This window comes from Betta splendens, chromosome 6 (assembly GCF_900634795.4).
Source record: "Betta splendens chromosome 6, fBetSpl5.4, whole genome shotgun sequence".
In the NCBI taxonomy this organism is placed as follows: Eukaryota; Metazoa; Chordata; class Actinopteri; order Anabantiformes; family Osphronemidae; genus Betta; species Betta splendens.
In genome coordinates, this window is record NC_040886.2 from 8,083,417 (window position 1) to 8,103,762 (window position 20,346).

At 43.8% G+C, this 20,346-nt stretch overlaps 2 protein-coding genes across 5 annotated transcripts; one reads left to right on the forward strand and one right to left on the reverse strand.

Annotated features, from left to right (window-relative positions):
* Positions 1-83: 83 nt before the first annotated feature.
* On the reverse strand, positions 84-11,504 carry LOC114857388 (GTPase HRas). 2 transcript variants are annotated; one of them, XM_029153810.3, is made up of 6 exons: positions 11,240-11,504; positions 5,507-5,636; positions 4,849-5,027; positions 3,495-3,654; positions 2,744-2,868; positions 84-2,626 (listed from the first exon to the last, which is right to left on the reverse strand). In XM_029153810.3, the coding sequence occupies exons 2-5, from the start codon at positions 5,615-5,617 to the stop codon at positions 2,749-2,751; spliced, it is 570 nt and encodes a 189-aa protein (XP_029009643.1). In that variant the 5' UTR covers positions 5,618-5,636; positions 11,240-11,504; the 3' UTR covers positions 84-2,626; positions 2,744-2,748. The 2 variants fall into 2 exon arrangements, with proteins under 2 accessions (XP_029009643.1, XP_029009642.1); XM_029153809.3 differs by having other exon boundaries at positions 5,507-5,639; positions 11,240-11,501.
* Positions 11,481-19,654, forward strand: lrrc56 (leucine rich repeat containing 56). 3 transcript variants are annotated; one of them, XM_029153807.3, is made up of 13 exons: positions 11,481-11,620; positions 12,322-12,499; positions 12,760-12,847; positions 13,409-13,469; positions 14,427-14,523; positions 14,704-14,901; positions 17,007-17,184; positions 17,277-17,507; positions 17,598-17,665; positions 17,986-18,128; positions 18,255-18,358; positions 18,470-18,806; positions 19,019-19,654. In XM_029153807.3, the coding sequence occupies exons 2-13, from the start codon at positions 12,335-12,337 to the stop codon at positions 19,176-19,178; spliced, it is 1,830 nt and encodes a 609-aa protein (XP_029009640.1). In that variant the 5' UTR covers positions 11,481-11,620; positions 12,322-12,334; the 3' UTR covers positions 19,179-19,654. The 3 variants fall into 3 exon arrangements, with proteins under 3 accessions (XP_029009640.1, XP_029009641.1, XP_029009638.1); XM_029153808.3 differs by lacking the exon at positions 11,481-11,620 and adding an exon at positions 11,696-12,106 and having other exon boundaries at positions 17,986-18,098; XM_029153805.3 differs by lacking the exon at positions 11,481-11,620 and adding an exon at positions 11,841-12,106.
* The last annotated feature ends 692 nt before the right edge of the window (positions 19,655-20,346 follow it).

The following is a 20,346-nucleotide window of genomic DNA, read 5'->3' on the forward strand; positions in this document are numbered from 1 at the left end:
GGCAGAGCAGCCTGTAGGTGGCAGCAGATCTCAGGCTAAAGTGATGCATGAAGGTTTGACGGCTCAGAGACCCAGACACAGACTCAGGTTGACAGTTTTATTCCTGTCCTGCAACACAGTCGCCACATTCTCAAAGAGTAAATACATTTTAAATAGCTAAACAATTAATCATTTCACAAATTCCTTCCACACTTTTCCAGTGGAGACACGGGCCACGTAAAGCTTCCCAAAGCAGATTTTGTCCATGCTCACCAGGTTTTCTGACATTTTCCCACAGCTGACACTAACATAATGACATCTTGAATGCATAGCTTTGTGAAATTCTCAGGTATTACAAATGCATCAGGGGGGAAAAACTAGCAGGACCAGTTAATACACAATCAACTCTTCTTCCAGTAACAGGTAACGAGCCAAAACCAAAGCTGGAAACAGGGAACAACCCCGACCTTGGTTCAGAACTGTAAATCTTTTACAGGAGTCTTGAACACATTCACATTTTACGTTCTTCAAATAAACGAGCAACTGACCTATAAACAATATGACAGTCCTGTACACAGTAGACGGCCTTTAAGCCGTGTTCCGAGTGAAGACGGTCTTTTCTTAGACTGCAGACAAATTATTAAAACTGAAACACTAAAATGAAAAAATGCAAAAATATCCTTTGACATCTTTAATGGAGGAGAAATTAGATAAATGCTCGCGTGAAACTGTCTGTAGCTTCTGGAACTCCATTCATGGTCATACATGACCATCTCTATCAACTACTAAAAGAATCTAGGCTGAAAATAACAAATTCAAGTACTTACCATCACATATTAGATCAATGCAAACTTACAGTATGAACATGGGATCAACGCAGCGCAGACAACTGGGTGTTTTCCTGTTCTCAATTTTCATTTTGTTTTTCAGTCGTGTTAAACAGAACAGAACAAACATATTCAGACTCACATTACAGAAACTGGCCCCCTTTTTTAAATCAATGTAGTGTTTTTAATTGGCTTGTCCTGACTCTCAAATTATATACAGTGCACATCCTAACACACTTCTACATTTTCTTGCACACAGTCAAATAAACAAAACAATGCAACAAGTACTGTAGAACTCAAAGATGTCTCTTGCTGCTGATGAGGTACAAACTAGCTAAGGCAAAGTAAACAGAGCAGTCTTTTGCATTTAGGCAGCACATTAATGCAGTTATGGGGCACAAGCTGGTCAATGTTAAAAGAGCAATGCACTCCCATAACCCAACATCCATCACCTATTAAACACAATAATCCCACATGTACAGTATATATGGTTGTGACATGATTAGCACCTGGCCTGTTATTGTTCCTTGAAAGAGTTGAGGTGGCAGAGGAAAAAGGAGCAGTTTGAGGGTAGTTTGGCATGTAAAAAAACAAAACAAAACAACCCTAAATCTTCCTCTGAGGTCAGACTTGTGCATTACACTCTGCAAAGCTAACTGGTAACAAACATCCTTAAACCCTGATCTGCAGAACTGCTAAAGGAGACCTTCCTGTACCCTGATTCCTGAGCCTTAATGACGAGGAGCGATTTATCCGACATCACCATCAAGAGTGATGCATCATATAGTATCTAAAAAAAAAAAAAGAGGCAAAACCCACCAATTGTCATCTTCTCCTAAAACCACAGTCTGTCATTTAACTCTACAATCATAGGATATGTTTTCGTACTGCGTAATCATGCCCCATATGCGAGTTTCTCTTTCCGAAACCAAATGAAAACAGTCAAATGCGCAGTCATGAGGGGTGGTTTATTGCCAATACTTTGTGTAAATTGAACAGTAACGAATCCTATTGCACCAGATCCTACGTACACTGACCATCACTATCACGGTTGCACAAAGACAGCTACCAAACATACACCTGTAGGATGAAAGTGTAGATGTATTGATTTGTCTTTGTAGTCTCCTTTGAAGGTACTTTGTCTATCCTGAAAACTGTCCAATCAAACGTTTCAGCTTTATTAGTTTTCAACCCTCCAATCACAAAAATGTTCCATTTTAATAACATAAACAAGGTCAGCTAGACTACCCTACAATAAGGAACAATAAGAACAATTAATAGACCTCCCCCATGCCGGGCTTCAGACCAGTGAATGGACTCTCTGCCTAAGGGAAATCAAAGGCAAAAAAAGTTGGGTTAGCTAAATGTCCATTCCAGTTTTCAGGTCAGTCAGTCTTTCCAGTGGGCAAGCAGAGGGTGTGGAATTAGGTCTTCAATGTGGGAAATTGACTGGTGACACCCCTTTTAAGACCAGTGTTGAGACTGAAAACAATAAGTTAGCAGGAAAGCCGCCCAGTAGGACCACGCTGACGTCGGCACCGCGGTGTCACCGGTGGTGCTGCTCACAGGTCGAAGTGTGGCGCAAAAACAGGAACCAGACCAGGCTATGTCAGATAGCCGCTTGAGCAACACTCCAAAAATCCTCCTCTCCATAAAATCCTGGAGTTCAGTCAGCTCAGGTGGTGCCCTCAGGAGCCTTTGCTTCAATCATTGTCTTTTTCAAAAAGTTTATATGTCATCATTGAGTTTTTTTTTTCTGTCCGCCTTGAAGTCCATGCTGCCTCTACGCACTGGAGCACTTCTCCTCATGCAACAGCTAGCTGGAAAACAAACACGGGAGGATGGCAGATGTTAGTCACTGGTCACTATATTAGGTACACCTGAAAAATGAATTCCAGAACAGCAATGCAGAGTAAATGTGTGGACAAATGTCTCACCTGTATCATGATACCACACAGCGGCAACTCATACAGTCCTGACCGCTCTCATCAGGTGGATTCAGCTTTCTCAACTTATGCTGTCTGATCTCCCTGACCAGTGTGTAGAAGGCATCTTCTACTCCCTGTCAACACACAGAAATCTTATACAATATCTGAGCAAACACAATGCAATACGCAATAATAATAACGCTACATTTATACTGCATGCGCCACTTAAAACACACATCAACCCTGTCAACTGTACCATTAGGAGGCTTTGCAATGTTACCATGGCAACGCCGATCATTAAATCAAGAAATGACTAAAACAAATTAATTGCTTAATTCTGTGTACTTTTGTGTTTGAATGACTGACATTCTGTGGGATTAGTGATGTATGTGAGAGTTTTGTGTGGACCTACATAAAGTGTGACAGTGAGTCAGAGACGATGGGAGTTGTGTGACGACTTATGAGGCCTTTCAAACACGGCAAATACTGTAGCTCTGCTCTCAAGCCAAGGTAACCTGGCAATGAGTCATTGCCTGCGGCATGACAAAATGTTCCCAGCAACACGAATCACATCTGCATGCGTCCACGCTGGAACAATGCATCAACTAGTGAGGAAGGAGCAGGGGGCTATAATCGAACATGTAAGGTTTGAGGGAAGATGCCGGTGAGGTTCTTTAATGTTTATGTTGATCCAACATCATAGGGGGGAAACAGAGAACACGTGCAGCATGTGGTTACTGGAGTCTTGTTTACCACCTACCTGTCGTGTCTTGGCAGAGGTCTCGATGTATGGGATGCCATAAGAACGGGCGAGTTCCTGGGCTTGCCTTGTGTCCACCGTACGGGCCGGGAGGTCACATTTGTTCCCCACAAGCACCATAGGGACATCATCAGAGTCCTTTACGCGTTTAATCTGTTCTCTGTGAACAACAACATAAGCAAACAAGAAGCGCTGACACATCGTTCGTAGAACTTTCCTGTTACATTCACCTGCCGGTGTTTGGCTACAGAGACATCTCTCTTGTGTGGGAACCTCCCTGCTTCATAAACAACAGCAGCTGCACCACTGGAGAGCTAGCCACCCAGGGAGCGCTAGGACCCTGAGGAGCAGCCACTGCCTGTCGGTACTGGGCTATGCTGCACTGCTGAAGGAGGGGAGGCGGTAAGGATGGGAGAGAGGGGGTGGGACGGACAACAGGCGGGCAGCAAACAGCATTACCTCATCACTACAGCAGCCAGCGCCAAACGCCAGCCGGCCAGGGGGGATTCGGTAAAGAGTGGGTCAGATCAATCGGCTCAGCCACTGTACAGAAGGCTGCATCCAATACATCTGCATTCACCACCTCTACCGATGTTTAGGGCCGTGGTATAAACACATTTTATTTCCTCTAGACCTGTGCCTGTAAAGTAGTATTTTAAAGTCTATCATATTAATAAAAGGCCCAAATGTATCTATTGAATATATCTCATAAGAGACTTAGGAAAAACCTATATTTGAGTGTAAAACAGCTTATTCTTTACAAGTTGCATGCGTTTAAAGCAGTTGTGTTTATTCAGGCTGGGTTGCAGCGGCAGCGAGCCAAACAACTGTGTGTATTGACTGATAAATATCCCACAAAACTTCACAGGACCTGACTGGCAAGTAGGTGCCGAACGCGCTGAGGAAATCAAAACGTGGCAAGGAGAGCGCCACCGTCTCCCTCTGAACCTCCCTTCTCTCACTCCCTTTTTCCTTCCGCGTCCTTGGGAGCGCTGCTTCTCCCCGCACCTCTAATTGAGTCAGGATCGATTTCATTGGCATTGTGCTGTAATCCTCCAGTCGGGGGCTAAGCTTTCTTTAGCTGTGTTAAACGCTACAGCATGACATCACCCCACTACTGCAGAGAGCTGGCACACGTACAGTATACGCACCCCTCTCCCTCCAGAGCCCACGGGAGTCTTTGCCAGTACAGTACAGTTTATATATGCATGCACACAACCCAACAGGAGATTTTACGTTTGAACTCCACTATGACTGACCTGTGACACACGTAGTGACCCACAACGGCAGATTACATCATGCCTGAGATCATTACCGCTATTCGTAATGCTGGCACGCGGCAACGCGGACACACCTGTACTGATGAATGTCCTCAAATGACTTTGTGTTGTTGATGGCAAACACACAGAGGAAGCCCTCTCCCGTCCTCATATACTGGTCCCTCATGGCGCTGTACTCCTCCTGACCTGCAGTGTCGAGGATGTCCAGCAGGCAGGTCTCTCCATCGATCACAACTTGTTTCCTGTAGGAGTCCTACAAATAAAAGACAGAAGGGCCCATGCTTGAGTCATTTTTACATACATATGTGAACTCCAGAAAAACCAGTCAGTTGAAGAGTCAGTTGAATGAATAAAAACTATGGAAGCCATGCTCTTGGTCACATGTGTACTAAGATTATTCATTTAATTTTGACCTCCAGGTCAAATGGACATCTAGAGAAGAGGAGCAGGATATTGAACCCAGTGTTTTGCCTTTTAACACGTAGCCACAAAAACATGGAGTGCCATCCCTTTGTTTGTTAGAGCATAGAGGCCAGGAATGTAAATACACAAAAAGGACATTGTCTGACCAGAGGCAGGCGTGGTGAGAAAGACAGAGAGAGTGTAGAGACGGGGAGGGAGAAGGAGAGTGAAAACAGAGGGAGGGGGGGGTCTCACTGGCTTCTCACTTCACACTGCAATGTCTTTTAGCATCTTATCTCAAATGTAGACGTGTACAAGAGAGAAATCTACCTCTATAGTGGGGTCATATTCATCCACAAAGTGGTTCTGGATGAGCTGGATGGTAAGAGCACTCTTTCCAACGCCTCCAGCTCCCACCACCACCAGCTTGTACTCTGTCATCTTCACACCACGCACGCCGCTGCTGGAGAAGAGAGAGGGAGCAGAGGAAAACACACGTCACCATCACCTGTAACACACACACACAGCTTTGATATGCTCCACGGACTGTCTGATGCGTCCCTTAACCACTGGTACACTCAAAATATACATATTACCATTACTGGCCAACGGTGAGAAGCATTAGTGGCTTGTGCATGTGTGTTGTGGACTGTGTAGTGGGGGCTGTGGTGGTGACCCTCAAAAGGGGAATGTAAAAAATGTGCTGAAGGTACTCAATGTTCCAACCCGCTATCTCTGTGTGAGCTGCATAGTGTGCATATGAGAGGCAGCGAGGAAGAAAAGGAGGGTAGGACACTGGCAGAATGGGCCTCACCACTCACACCTCACTATACCAGTCACTACACTTTAAAGCAAACAGAGCCACGCTAAAGCGGAAATAAACAAACCACATTAAACTGGAATTTGAAATTAATAAATTTCCTTCCGTTTGCGTATCTGGGCGCTTTTCAAAGACTATTAACCCAGCTTTTTTGCTAGTCTAAATTAGTTCTATATGGATCAACCCATAGCAACAGAGAAAGAGGCCTGAGTGAGGACTGTATAACTCTGGGTGTGGCCTCACTGCCCAAATCAAAGCATAGTATGAGTGAAACCTTCTGGTCTCCTGACGAAACATTAGGAATATCCATTCTCTGTAGGCTAAAAAAATATTTATAATAAAACAAATGAATTGAATTGAAAGAATTGTGGTATGATTAACACATGTGACATGTAGAAAAATTTGTGCCAATGATGCTATTACAGTGTTAATTACTAAATTGACTGGGTTTACAGACATACTGTATCAGGCACACGAAGATAACCTGATAACTGCCACTGTTTGTGGGCACAGCAAGATTTTCATTACACAACCGAGCCAAATGTGACTCAGCTTTTCTGCTAAGGTACCTGAAAAAAAAAAAAACAAGCTAACACCAGCTGTGTAGAAGACATAATGAGTCAGGATGGGAAACACACGAAACCAGACTAAATCGAATTCAAGATGGGACAAGTAATGTCTGCTGAGGCCCACAGCAACCGCAGCAACCTCCTGTGATTACACCTTTAGATTGACATCATGCAGTCGAGAGTGACTGGTCAGGTGATGTCATCCAGGAAGACAGGACTCAAACATTTGATGTCACGTTACTGTTCATTTATGTGCGCAGCATCCATACGCTGTAAACAAAGACTGACTTTTGTAGTTTTATTATTACTCATATATCATACACTCCACCCTGACACCCAGTGAAGCCTAGATACTTCCCCAAAAGCAGTTACGTGTGGTTTGCAGTTCAAATTGAACTGCTCAGGGTCAAACGAGCTCATTAACAGTGTCTCACTCGAGTTAAAGAAGAAAGTGTTCAGAGTCCTTAATTTCCTTTGTATTTTTAAAGCTTTTACGAAATGTAAAAGTTTGACAGCCCGATGAGCAGGAACAGCTGGTTCAGACCATGACACAGACACAGAAACCTGTGTTGTACTGCTACAGCAGCCACGACTAACACCTTCTCACCATCCCATCTATTAAGGCACCAGACACTCAGTCGATATAACATTTACAGTATTTCACATGAATAGAAAAAGAGAAGAGAACAAGGTGAAGTGAAGCAAGCTTTCAGGTACTACTGCCCCACAGAAAGGTCATAAAATTAACTCTGATTCCTGTGAATGGCTCCCCTCAGGAGCCATTCACAGGCCTGACACTCCAACACTGGATTTGATGTACATTTTGAGTCATTACCGTAGTTTCTGTTTTGGCCTTGCCTGTATTCACCAACCACCACTAGGAAAAGTCCTGTTGGAAGCACATCCCCATCTGATGCACAATGTGTAATAACAGAATCTGTGTGTGAAGTGTGTGACTGTACTGGTGTGAAGGGTACACTAAGACTAACCAACGCACAGGTTTGCTGTCCAATGTTAATGATTGACAGAAAAGACACACTTTCGTATCAACAACACATCCTGGATGCTGTAAGCTACTCCTCACTCAATAGACAGGTAGCGTTGAACACCATTACCAATATCAACAGTGGCCTCCCTTATAATTCTCAAGCACAACAGGAGGCGATTTATCCATACCCTTTGATCTAGTGGTCAAGTATTTAGCTTCCTTTCCACTCACTGGTACACAAGGCAGGTGAGCCACTGTTGAACCGTGGAGACTGTGGCAAAGCAAGCCTCCAGCCTCTCTTCTTGAAGCTTACGCCTATAAAATGAGCAGCAGCTGTGTGACGTGGACAGACAGGAAGATCTCTGGCCACAACACACTCCAGACAGCACCAGGACTGACATGTAAACTCACTGGGAACTACTTTAGTGGGTGGAACAGCACAATGACACAAAATACTAGAAGGATTGGACTTTCTAACCATATCAACATACACAGTGAACTGAATAATTGGTTTGCATCCATGATGTCAGAAAAACTATATACAATCCGTTTAAAATCTGTATAAGGTCAGTTTATAATTGGGGGAGGGAAACAAATGTGCCAAGTGAGAGACACGAAGCAGATGCTGTGAAGTTAAACAGATCTATCTTGGTTACACATTCACAGACATAGGAAACACACACACACAGATATTATTCAGTGCAAGACACAGTTATCATTATCTCTGATGTCACTTACATTATCTCAAAAATATGCTTTAGCATCATTTCTGTCTCCCACTCCTGCTTTGCTGCAGGCAAACCGTTATTGTGGTGCCAAGCAATTAAAATTTGCAGCCTAATAAACAAATCCAAAAAAACGCTGTCTTTTCCTGAGAGAGGGAAGGCAAAAAAGCAAAGCAAAGTAAGCAGAGGGCCATGCCATCTCCTCTCAAAGTAGGCCATATCAGCAGCTGATTAATAATCTACATATATATTTTGAGATGAATGGCAAAATGAATCATTGATAGAGATGCTGTTGCGTTCTCCGAGCCGTTTGTCAGTAGGGGTTCGCACCGAGCTGCTCTTTGTACAGACAGAGAGGAACCATGGCTGGAGATGAAAATCACTGGTGCAAATACATAAAGCAAATCATCTACAGATACAGTAGTAACGTGCAATAGAAACTGTCTGTTTAAAGATAATTTTCCTGCAAATGTAACATTTCCGGCCTCCATATACTCCTCGCCACTCCTAGTTTTCATGCACAGTAATTGCTCTTAGTGTACAGAGTATTTACTACTACAGTACGTCATTGCCTGTGATGTGCAACACTTGGCCGCATGCACAGACATGCACCACTGCTAACGTGCACTGCTCCCAAACAGGCTACAGTGGGTTACCTTTCCCTTCCTCGAGCCCTCTACACTAACTGAGCAGCGTATGTGTGTTTATACGGTTATTAATAGCTCGCCACATTCAGTCTGGGAAATTAACAGTTCTTTTTGAAACCCTAGAGCCCCGCGCGGGCCGAGGGGATAATTTTACATGACAGCGTACGGAGGGTGGGAGCACAGAGCAACAACGCGGGTGATGTCCAGAGCGTCCAAGAACATCCACTTTCACTAAAAACACAACAAAACATAAAAAACACAGGTCAATGTGGACACCAAACAAATAATTACTCTGAACTAAGTAGTTCTTACAGTTCTTTCTAACATTGAAAACTATTCAGTCACATCAACACACGATGCTCCTCCTCAACATCCATTCGGTCGTCCACTGAAGCGCTTAATTGGTTAAAGAATCCATACTGGTAGAGCCACAGGCCCACTGCATAGATAATAGATTTCTAATGGAGCTGTGATGGTAAGGAGACCCTCTCCGGGGAGGTATCACAGTCGAACATTGAGACTCAAGGACTGATCCTGGAGCCCTGATAGCCCACCACACCCTCTCCCTGCCAATGACATCATGCTCCTAAACAACAACCAAACATAATTGTTGGCTGGCAGCAGAGAATCACAATTTGATCCAAGACTCTAATGAAACACTAAAAATATTTAATTTAATAAAATATTTAATAAACACACAGCCACTGTTTAACCTCTTACTACAATGAGATGAACAGTTCCTGTGTGACTCCGTGCACGCTTAAACAAGCTGCTCTTAAGGGCGCTGGAGCCCGAGTGACCTTTTGCCTACTGGGTCACCCTTTCAGTGACTTGGGCAGAGTGCGACACTGGAGGCAGCAGCAGAGATGAAAAGGCCAGCTGACCTCCACACAAAGGCCAGCCAGTTCGAGGAGCCGCCTAGCTTATTATTAGACACCGAACACCACGGATCTCATCAACGGTCCTCTCCCGGAATTCAGAGGAAAAGCTGAATCTCACTTAATTGGCATTTGTGGGTGAGTGACGGTCAGTGTACAGAAGTTACATATAACTGCTCAGATCTGCTCAAGATTCTGATAATAGAAAAAGGCACTTCACTCATAACACTTCCCTAGTGTTACTGGAGTTAAGATTAAGAATAAAGACAACAAAGCCAGGAATAGGACCGTGCTTATTTATAAGTATAGTACATCACAGCCTGACATTTACACTTTAAACCATAGAGATTAATGCATTGTGGAAGATTATCAATGGCAGTCACTGGTATTGTGTCAGGCAGCTGGGGAGCAGCCAGGTCACAGCTGATCGGAGGAGGCTGCAGATTAACATCACACCTTTATCACCGCCCTGACTGCCTCCAGCTGTTATCCAGCTGCCCGGATTTCTACCTTGACTCTCAGACCGGACCTCTGTGTCATGATTCAATGTGCTCCAACTTGCTAAAAATACGACTTGGGTGTGTTTTGTGCCTAATTTTACAGTTGAATGCAAACAGCGGTCAGAATGGCAAAAAGCCAAGAATAAACACAACAGTGAACGAGTTTGCTTTGTTTTCCACACAAACCTATGTATGATGCACGATGTAGACAATGAACCCAGACAAAGACTGATGCCGGCTTGGAACGGGAAATGTATTGATTTGTCCTGTCTATCAATAGGTTATGGGTGAAAATGTGAGGCATGTCCAATTAATTAGCTTTTTTCTTTGTCTTCCTTAGCTTTCGAACTTACACACTGGTTCCAGAGTAAAAAATATCCAGTGTCAGCTGCATAAATGCCTTGTAATGGAATCTAACTTCCGCAGTAATACATTCAGTTTTACTCAGTGTGACGGGGCGTCACCCACTGTGTGACCACCATCGGCGGCAAGAACCTCACCCTCAACACGGTCTTTACGTCGCATGAGAGAATAGTGGCTGAATTCCCCTCCAGGTTTACGCTCATTTGAATACATTTGGTTTCTTTTCCGAAGTGAGACAAGGAGGGAAACCACAGCGATCTCTGGATAAACCCCCCACCTCAAGTTTCAATAGCGAACTAACGGGAGCCCCGTTCATCAAATGAACACAAGACCGTTTAAACTCTGCAGTGCAGTGGGCAATTTATAATCTAAGTCAACAAACGGCTATTTAAAAAGCGAGGCGAGTTTGAGTGTTACCGCTACACAGCGAAAGCAACGGTATCAACAAGCTCGCCGTGAATTAAACAATTAGCGTTTTGACAATAACGTCCAATGAAAACAGGTTAAAGCAGAGCATTAGCTACACAAAACGGTCCCATTTCTCGGACAGAGGAATGTGCACTACATACTTACAACGAGCAGGGGTCTAATTAGCAACAAGGGGGACGTTTGGTGTTCCAGGATAGCAGGAGGAAAAAAAAATCTTTCAACTGGCTCTCAGCTGAAAGGGGAACGAAACACAGTGTTCCTGGTCAGCCTGCCACCGTCTTCGGGGGTCTGCGCCTCGTTCCTCGCCCGGGAAGCGTTGGGTTTTCTGCGGCTAAAAGCGCCAGACGTCCATTCGTTCTGGGCGAAATGAACCCGCGCCGAACAATGTGCCTCCACGGCCAGAAGAGCGAGCGAGAGACGAGGAGCGCGCAGCCCACGCCCAGCGCTATCAAACGGAGAACCGCCCCGGTTACCCCGCATGATGCCGATGCGTTCACGCACAGATGGAAACATCACGATCGAGCGGTAAAGAACGGTGACTATAAATTACACCCATGTCTGTCATCACACAAAAGTTTCACTTGGAAGACTAAAAGCTCTTGGAGACATTTGAGTTATAAAAAACATTTCCAGGATTTAGCCTCAACCAGGGTACATAATATTTAAGCAGCACAACGGTTTCAAGCGTAAAGCCTATATTTCCCATGTGCCCACAACAACTGTGAACCCAGCACTAGGCTACTGTATATAGTGTCCGTTGGCAGAAAAATGTTTAGTTTTTTAATTGTAGTCGAAAAGTACAGCGTGGTTATTAACTATGTAGTTAGCAAAAGAAACACACAACAAAGACCAGTAAACGCAAATCTTCTCGAGTGCACCACATTTCCCAGGATGCCATTGGCCCGTATCCAGGAAGTCGTCTCCGGTTGTCAAGCAAACTTTTGCTTGCAAGCTAAGTGCTCTCAGTCTGTAAAATGTGCACGCCGTCTTTATAGGCTGCAGCTGAAACAGGTAAATGTACTATAAGAAAAGTCTAGCTGAAGGTGTAGTTTACTTTTGAAATAGCATCGGTTGTACTAACGTCAATTAGACAACGTAATATATTTTTTTCTGTCAATTTGACGCTACTACTTGCATAATCGTAGTAAGTAGAAAATATTAGTATTGCTTAGTATTTCCATTCAAGCATGTTTGTTTTTCAGACACTTTCAAATGGGTAATTTCAGGTATCCTTGAGAGATGAGTTGCTGTTATGGTCGTGTGCCCCAGGAGGTCCGGCCTGGTACCTCACGTGTTTTGGTGACAGAGTTGTCCGGATCAGGTCAGATCAACCCTACGCCTGTAGAAAAGCCCTGTGAGGACTCAGAAACAGCTTTGGAGCTGAACCTTTCTCCAGAGAAACTGGTGTGTTTGTGAAAGTGCTCTGATCGTCTTTGTCTCTCGTCTTTGTTTAAAATATGTGGTTAATCTGTGTGCAGCATAAACCACAGGTTTTCTATTTAATATCACAGACTTTATTTGCTACAGTAAAATCACAGCTGTATAACTAAAATAAATACTGAACGATTAAACAATGTCCAGAAATAGAAACAATCCAGTCCAGTTTAGTTTATTATCAGAGTTGAGCTAAAACATAAACTATGTTCTCTTTATGTTAATCACAGAAAGAGCTGTGTGGAACTGAAGACCTGTCTCAGATAACGTCACTGGAACTCTGTGTAGACACACAAGAAAACACACTGGGTAACTTTGGTAAGATAAATAGTGCATCAACAAGGGGAAATCACAAATGAAAGTCATGACTTGATACTAAAATCAGTTTTGTGCCTTACATCATTTTCAACTGGGCTTATCCCCGCCTACCGTTAGTCAGTAAGGCAGTTACTTTGCTTATTTCAAGGGCTCCATATGTGAACATAAGCACCTACACAGCCACTGATTTTATTTAAATTCTGGTGTTTTAAAAATCAAGCGTCATGTACTCTGTGTACAGTGATGATTCATAATAAGTGCTTTTAACCACAATGAATCCCACCGTAAGCGGTTAATAAAGACACTCTCTGTTCCTTTCTTCATGTGTGTCAGTGCTACAAAACCCCAAATTGCTTAAGAAGTGTAGGCATGACGTGATTGTTTGTATATATGTGAGTCATACTAAACCTGTTGCTGTTACTCCTCTTAGACAATTTACATTGAACGCACAGGTGCATTTGAAGCTAGACTAGATGTTAGCTAAAACCATCAATCTTTAGGCATGAGATAATAACAATCATGAATTAGAGAGATTTCTCTTCTTATCTGATCATCCTGTAGGTGCCTGCTTGCCCAAACTAGTGCAACTGAAAATGAATAACAGCATGATCATGTCAGTAAGGTAAGCATAAAGTTGCATAATACAAATGCCATCTTGTTGTTTCCTTTCTGGTTTGTACTAATCAAAAGCAACATGTTTGAAAGAGCACATCCAGTACAGACACATTTGTCATTACTACTTAAGAGTATTTTGAAGATTGTTACAAAGTAAGTGTTTAACAGGAGTGAATTTGTGCTACTAGTGTGTGCATTGTGTATGCCTATGTGTAATAATATACTGACACATAAACAAATGCCTTAGAAGCCTTAACAAGACAGCTGGATGAATCACAAAGACACATCAGGCATTATGAAGATGTGTAAACAAAGGCTTGGTTTAGCCAAGTGAATGTGTTCTTGTGTGTGAAAGATGCGTGTTTCAGCTTGTGAACCAGACACCAGAACATATGGTGTTTGCTACAGGTTCACCCACCTGTCTCACAATAGAGGCATTTGTGCCATATCGGCTTTCAGATTCTTCCACCTGGTTAGTTCTAGGAAAAGAGCAGGAGCGCGCACAGTTCTTCTGGTTTGTCCTACTGTACCTTCCTTGCAGCTATAGCTGGGTCTTCAAAATCAGTGGAAAGCAATAAACATCAAGGATGGCACACACATCCACCTGGCAAATTATTATTTTACCAGTGAACAAAGAACAATGTTACCAGATAAACCACTTAGTGACAAAGTGTAAAACAGAAATACTTAGAGCTGCCTGCTCCACCCTGAGAGCAGAGCCAGCCGGACGTGCACTGCCTCTGATAGTATTTCCTGCTCTGGGCTATGGGAGCTCTAGTGGAGTGGGTGTAGCTACACTAAGAGTCTCCTGAAGGGTCAGAGGAAGACGAGAGGCCTGCTTACTGGGGCAGAGAAGCAGCTTCTAGTGGCCACGCTACTGGATCGCCTTTCGCATAAATCACAGGGTTGTATGATTCCCTTGCCTGCCTCTAAATCAAGTCTGTGCTTATTTTTGTGTCCTTAGAGATCTGGGAACCACCCTCTCCCACCTGCAGGTGCTGTGGATATCCTGCTGCTGCCTAACAGACCTAGATGGCATTTCTACACTGTCCTCTCTCAAGGTAAAGTCCAGCAGGTACAGATGTGCTTGTGGAAAGACAGTTCATCAAATATGATATGATAAATATAACTATACATTCTATAGTTATATTTATAATATACTACCAGATTGTGAGATGGGATGACATTGGCAGATATTGTAACTTTATTTTCTGTCTGCATGTCATTTTCTGTGTTTTCAGGAGTTGTATGTGGCCTATAACAACGTGTCAGACCTGAGTCAGGTCTCTATGTTGGAGAACCTGCACCTGTTGGATCTGGAAGGAAATGATGTAGCTGACTTAGTCCAGGTTCAGTATCTGGGCTTGTGTAGCAATCTTGAGAAACTTACGTTGGAAGGAAACCCTGTGTGTCTACGCCCAAACCCTACTGCCTCAGAGGTAGGGTAATATTTTAATAATGTCCTTAATGCTAAATAACAATATTTTGTCTTTAATGAGTGCTGTAGCACAGATCAGATTGAATGGTTCTCTGTCTGTCCTTGTCAGGCTCCTTGTTTGTTTCATTGTGATACAGCAGACACAGAAATTTGACCAATAGGCATTGTTCCGCAAAAAAACTAAGGGAATTGGAGACCTGATGCCAAATTTAGCGACAAATATCTGATGGGTCAGCAGCTGCGCCTGGATGCACAAATGTTAATGGAGACAAGCAAAAAGTATTCTACTTTTTTGGGTTTGCATCACAATCTATCATCAAGCTGAGTTATCCCTTACAGCAAAAGCGAGGAACGGTTGGCGCTGAATAAAAGCTTGAGCAAGAAGCTGGGCAGAGTTCCTGAAAAGGAAGTGTTGAATTCAGTTGATGTTGTAAAAGCCCTACTTGCGAACGCAGCCTGCGGTCTGATGTCCGTATCATTCGGTTAGCCGTCTCTCCTGTACTGGTGCAACCTTGTGGCTTTGTCAGATAATGACTCAAATGTAATTAGCGTGTGCCGAGACATGAAAGTATCAGTGTGATCTCACCGCTCGGTGTCTGGGAGTACAGTGAAATAGAAGAAGGCATTGGAATGATGGGATTTGATGCTTTATATTCCATTGGCTGTAGCTGGACGTGCAGGGTGGCCACTGCGCGTCCACCTTTAGCTTATTGGAGACAGAGTGTGCTGTGAGGTTTTTGGGCCGCTCTGAATGTGTTTATTTACACCCACCAGCAGAGCATTAATTAGGAATCTAGGGCAATGAGGGGAGATGCTGGGCTGAATATGCATTAGGCCTGCGCTTTGTAGTGACTGAGGGATTCTTGGATTTGCTCTCTTGCCAAAACTATCACTCCTCTTGCTCTCGCTCTCCAGCAGACACACAAACAGAAACACATCCGCTGGCTTCCTCTCGCCCAGCCCTCATTCTCTCTCCCTTTTCTCTTTCATTTCCTCTTTGCCAGCCCTTCACAATTTTTTCATTCACAGCATTTGTGTAGATGGGTGAGCGGCAGGATTGCCAAGCTTTAATTTGATCGCTCTGTAACTCAGTGATTTAGTGGTTCCTCTCTCTCTCTCTCTCTCTCTCTCTCTCTCTCTCTCTCTCTCTCTCTCTCTCTCTCTCTCTCTCTCTCTCTTCCTCTCCCTTTATGCTGAACTGCCCTCAAGGCAAAGTATCCATTGAGGACTTCAGTAGCCCTAGTTATAAATCTGCATAGATTCTCTCATTTTTCCTGATAGTCTGGTAAAACCTCCAAATGAAAAAGATGCCACTACTCAAAACAGCTTCTGACACATTTTGTTACGTCACATATTTTGTGTTTGGGTCAAAGCCATGTTAAAGTCACCTAATACACTGTACAGTAGAACTTATCCTGGTTCTTTATCTCTATGAGCTGTCATGCTGTCCATTACATTATAACTTAGTATTATAAAAATACATTGCCATTGTTCATTGTCCATGTTTGGTCCCGATTGGAGTAGCAATTAAATTAAATTACACAATGTTAAGCTCAGTATTCTGGTCATTAAGTCTTTTATGTCATTGTAACTGGCACATGAATTAAAAAATGGCTAAAGCGGGTATTTGTTCATCTGTGATACAGTTCATACAGCAGGCGATTCTAAAAACGCTTAAAGCTCTCAGCTTATAATACACTGAAGGCTAAACCAAACTGATTAGATCGGCATAAAATAAACCAATGACAGTGAGGTTAACTGTGAATTTTAAAAGTGTTTAACTAGTAGCTTCCCTTAATATTTCCCTTTATAGGAAACCATTACCCTGATACAAATGTGGCCCAAGCTACATTTAGATTTCTCCTTGTTTCCACATACGACTTGCTACAGGAATACATCTAACAACCTGAAGTGCATGTCACAACATCCTTCAGCATCTGTTGTGATGCCGAAACTTAATATTGTCCTTGCTACATTTAAATTTTGTCACCAACGAACATAAAGTAAAGTCAGTTGGAACCATCGTACTTCATTACTTTTAAGCTTTATTGTCTGTTTTCTGATTTTCATTGTGACTCTCTGCACTTTATTTTCTCCTATGCACAGACTGCAGAGTACAGTTATCGGGCTTCGGTGAGGGAGTTGGTCCCTCAGCTGCGTTACCTAGATGATGTAAGGGTGGAAGAGGACGGCCCGAGCTGCGGCAGCATCAGGGGAGCGGACTGGGCCATCCTCCAGCTCTCCATCAAAGAGAGCTACTCCTCTCTCCCTGCTGCTGAAGAGGGTGAGTGTATTTATTTGTTGTTTTAAGACGATCAACTCAATACAGTTAATCACAGCACAACTCTAATGGGCCGCTCACGCTTGTCTTCGTAGAGGAGACCGCAGACAGTGCATGTCCTCAATGCAGACCCAGCACGGCCAGGCGCCTTGTTTCCAGCCCCCCCTGCGCCTGGCCCTGCTCATCAACAGGCTCCAGGCCTCACACTAGCTCCAGACCCACGTCAGCAAACAGGCCCGGAGTCCTCTCCCCTCCTGGGTCCAGACCTGGTTCTGTAAGCTCAGACTTAGCAGAAGTGGAGGCGGAAACCAGCGTCCTAACGCACGGTTAGACGGTCAACGACGCCTTACTCAACAGCGCCACCAAGAGGACTTATTCATGTCATAAGGGAATGTTCTGTCTGTTGATTTGCAAAGGAGCCGGTAAGATTCTGTTCTGTGGAAACCCAGCCCGGGCTGTTCGAGAAAGGCGAGAAAAGTTGAGGGTAGGTGGCATTATTATTGAGTCGCCAGATCCATTGATTACTGATCACTGATCAAAGTAATTCACATCAATCTTTCATAGTGCTCTCCTTTTCATGTAGAGCAGCTGAGGAGAACAACAGTCTTTATGGGCTTGACAGGCCTTTATTGCTGTCTGGCACCAGCAGCTCATCTCTTTAATAATGTACAGTCATTCTTTGTCGGTTCTGCTCCACCTCTCTGTCTGACCATTAGCCCTGTCTATCCATAACTGATGTTATTAGGCCTCCGTTTCTCCATTTTAACTGACTCTCCTGCCTTCACACTCCCCCCCCCCACCTAGACGGCACCCACCCGGTCTACGTTCACCCACTGTGACCTGCCCATCCACGTGCCGGAGCACACGTATGACCTTGAGGAGCCTGACGTGAGGGAACGCGATGATATATTTACAGAGTTAAGAGCTTGGAGGGAGCAACACAGAAAGTACTGACTACTTACACAGCTCTCTGTTATTTCATTAGATAGAAACACAAAATATTAAATAAAACTTGTGTCTTAAAAATGAGCGTATACCTTTGGAGTTCTGCACTGTAATTGTATGATTTTCAGGCGACTTCAAGCCATAGAGACAGAAAGACAGCCACAGATTCTGGCAATTCAGCATGACGATGAAGAAGAGGACAAAGATGAGAATGGAGATGAAGATTTAGCTGGTATGAGGAATGACAACAGTGATGAAAAACCATGTGGCGAAGCACTCTGACAGAAAATAATGCTTCCTGACTTCGCCTGACAATATTGAACGTGTATTACTTTTTTTCCAGACACGCGCCGCAGTGACACTCCATCCGCAGATGTGGCTTCACTGTCCGTGCCCTCAGACGCTTCCATGTCTCCTTCTCCCCCGCCCAGCGTCACGGCTGCCTCCGGTCATCTGAGGCCGCTGGCGATTCGCGCGGGTAGGCTGCGACTCGGCCATGCCGGTTCGGAACATTTATCCGATTACAGCGGAGCAGGCTGCCTTCCTGGGACAAGTACAAGAGCAGGAGACGCAGACCCAAATCCCAAGTGGGTTCATCGGACGATGCGGACGGATGTGCCTCAGGCTGCACGCATACCTTGCCCTCCTCTAACATATGTTGATGGAGCCATGGGTTCGTGGTATGGCATGTTAACAGTTACTATCAAAAATGATGTATGTGTATTGTAAATAAAATATAAGATCCTTGTCTATTTTCAGTTGTATATCATATTTGAGTCAAATGAGTCTGTTTTATTGGCTTGTATTTATTACCATTGCAGCTATTGCTATTCATCCTTATGAAGGATTAATCACGAAGGTTCAGCCTGACAATCAATTTCCTGTCTTTCAGTGTCAAGATGAATGCATGCGGTGGACAGTCCAGGTTTCATGTGTCTAAGGTCCGGGACAGACCAGCGATTACCCGACCCCACACAGCCAGGGCAGTGTTACAGAAACATCACCAGTGCCACATAGTCCATTCCTGCAGAGGGAGCTCGCATCCAAACTGACTCCAGTTCAGGCTGGTGTTTGTCTGTGCAGATTGTTTAAACCACTGTTTTCTTATGAAATGTGAACATCTTGTGTTGCTTTTAACGTCACTATTTTGCCATGAGGTGCTCTCCCTCTTTTTCTTTCCTTCCCCCGCTGATATGGTGCACCAGCATATACACAGCTTTAAAACATGTAACAGGTAAAGATCTGCCTTGCCGCCTTTAGTCTTCCCGTGGTTTTTCTAGCTGGCGAAAGAATCATGTTAAGTGAAATCTTGCTTATCTTCTTTGTGTTTTTCCCACTTCACGAATAAATATGTATGGTCTGTTGTATTCTTTGCAATAATGTTTGTGTTATAATGTGTATAATTGTTAAAGTGTAAAGCTGTTGCCTACACGTTACATGCTTCATGCTGTCACTGATCGTCTTGACCTTCATGTAATGATGTCATTTCGCCACCCGAGGGCGCTGTCAGTAAACTTCCTCTCCACCACCCTCAGTTTTTGAGAGACCTGTTTTGACCCGTTTGTCCACGTCTACAGCGGCATTTACACAACACACGCACCAGTATAAGGTATAATGAACCACTTAGAACATTTCCACTGAAGGGAAACATGTGCCACGATGAACTGATTGACGCACAACATAGTTCAGATTAGAGCACATTGTGTCCATTTAGAGGTTGTCATTTCATTTCCTGTTAACAAACTTTGTTGACATGTGCACACCTGGTCTTACGTATGACCAGATATGAGCACAAACATCCCAGCTCATGCAGTAGAAAGCACTGTACACTTCTGTCATCCATGTGCCATGAGTAAATCTCTCAGGCGATCTCTAAACTTCAGAGAACTAAAACTCCTCATTGCATCGCTGGATTAAAAGTTGTACCCATGCCAGACAGGAACGTGGGATGTGTGCATGAATACTGTAACTGCTGAACCATGAGACAGCTCTTATGTAACGTTTGCACGTCTAATATTGACGCAGCTCTTTCCACTAGATAGCTGCACCGTCTTTGATCATCTCCTCGTGTGCATGTGAAATGTCACTGCTGCTGTACTATACATCATAGGTCACAGATGGGGGAGAATGGAAAAGTCCACTGCTCTTCATAAAATAGTCTGTACTTTTTGACCGGTCAGATGAGCTCTGACATGAAAGTGTTTGTGTCAAAAAATTCAA

Excerpts from the sequence above, each read along its gene's own strand:
- LOC114857388 (XM_029153810.3), bottom strand. The coding sequence starts at position 5,617 with ATGACAGAGTACAAGCTGGTGGTGGTGGGAGCTGGAGGCGTTGGAAAG. Across the intron at positions 5,028-5,506 it reads AATATGACCCCACTATAGAG|GACTCCTACAGGAAACAAGT; the intron begins GTAGATTTCTCT and ends TTTTATTTGTAG. Across the intron at positions 2,869-3,494 it reads CCTCTGCCAAGACACGACAG|GGAGTAGAAGATGCCTTCTA; the intron begins GTAGGTGGTAAA and ends GTGTGTTGACAG.
- lrrc56 (XM_029153807.3), top strand. The coding sequence starts at position 12,335 with ATGAGTTGCTGTTATGGTCGTGTGCCCCAGGAGGTCCGGCCTGGTACC. Across the intron at positions 14,524-14,703 it reads CTACACTGTCCTCTCTCAAG|GAGTTGTATGTGGCCTATAA; the intron begins GTAAAGTCCAGC and ends CTGTGTTTTCAG. Across the intron at positions 14,902-17,006 it reads CAAACCCTACTGCCTCAGAG|ACTGCAGAGTACAGTTATCG; the intron begins GTAGGGTAATAT and ends TCCTATGCACAG.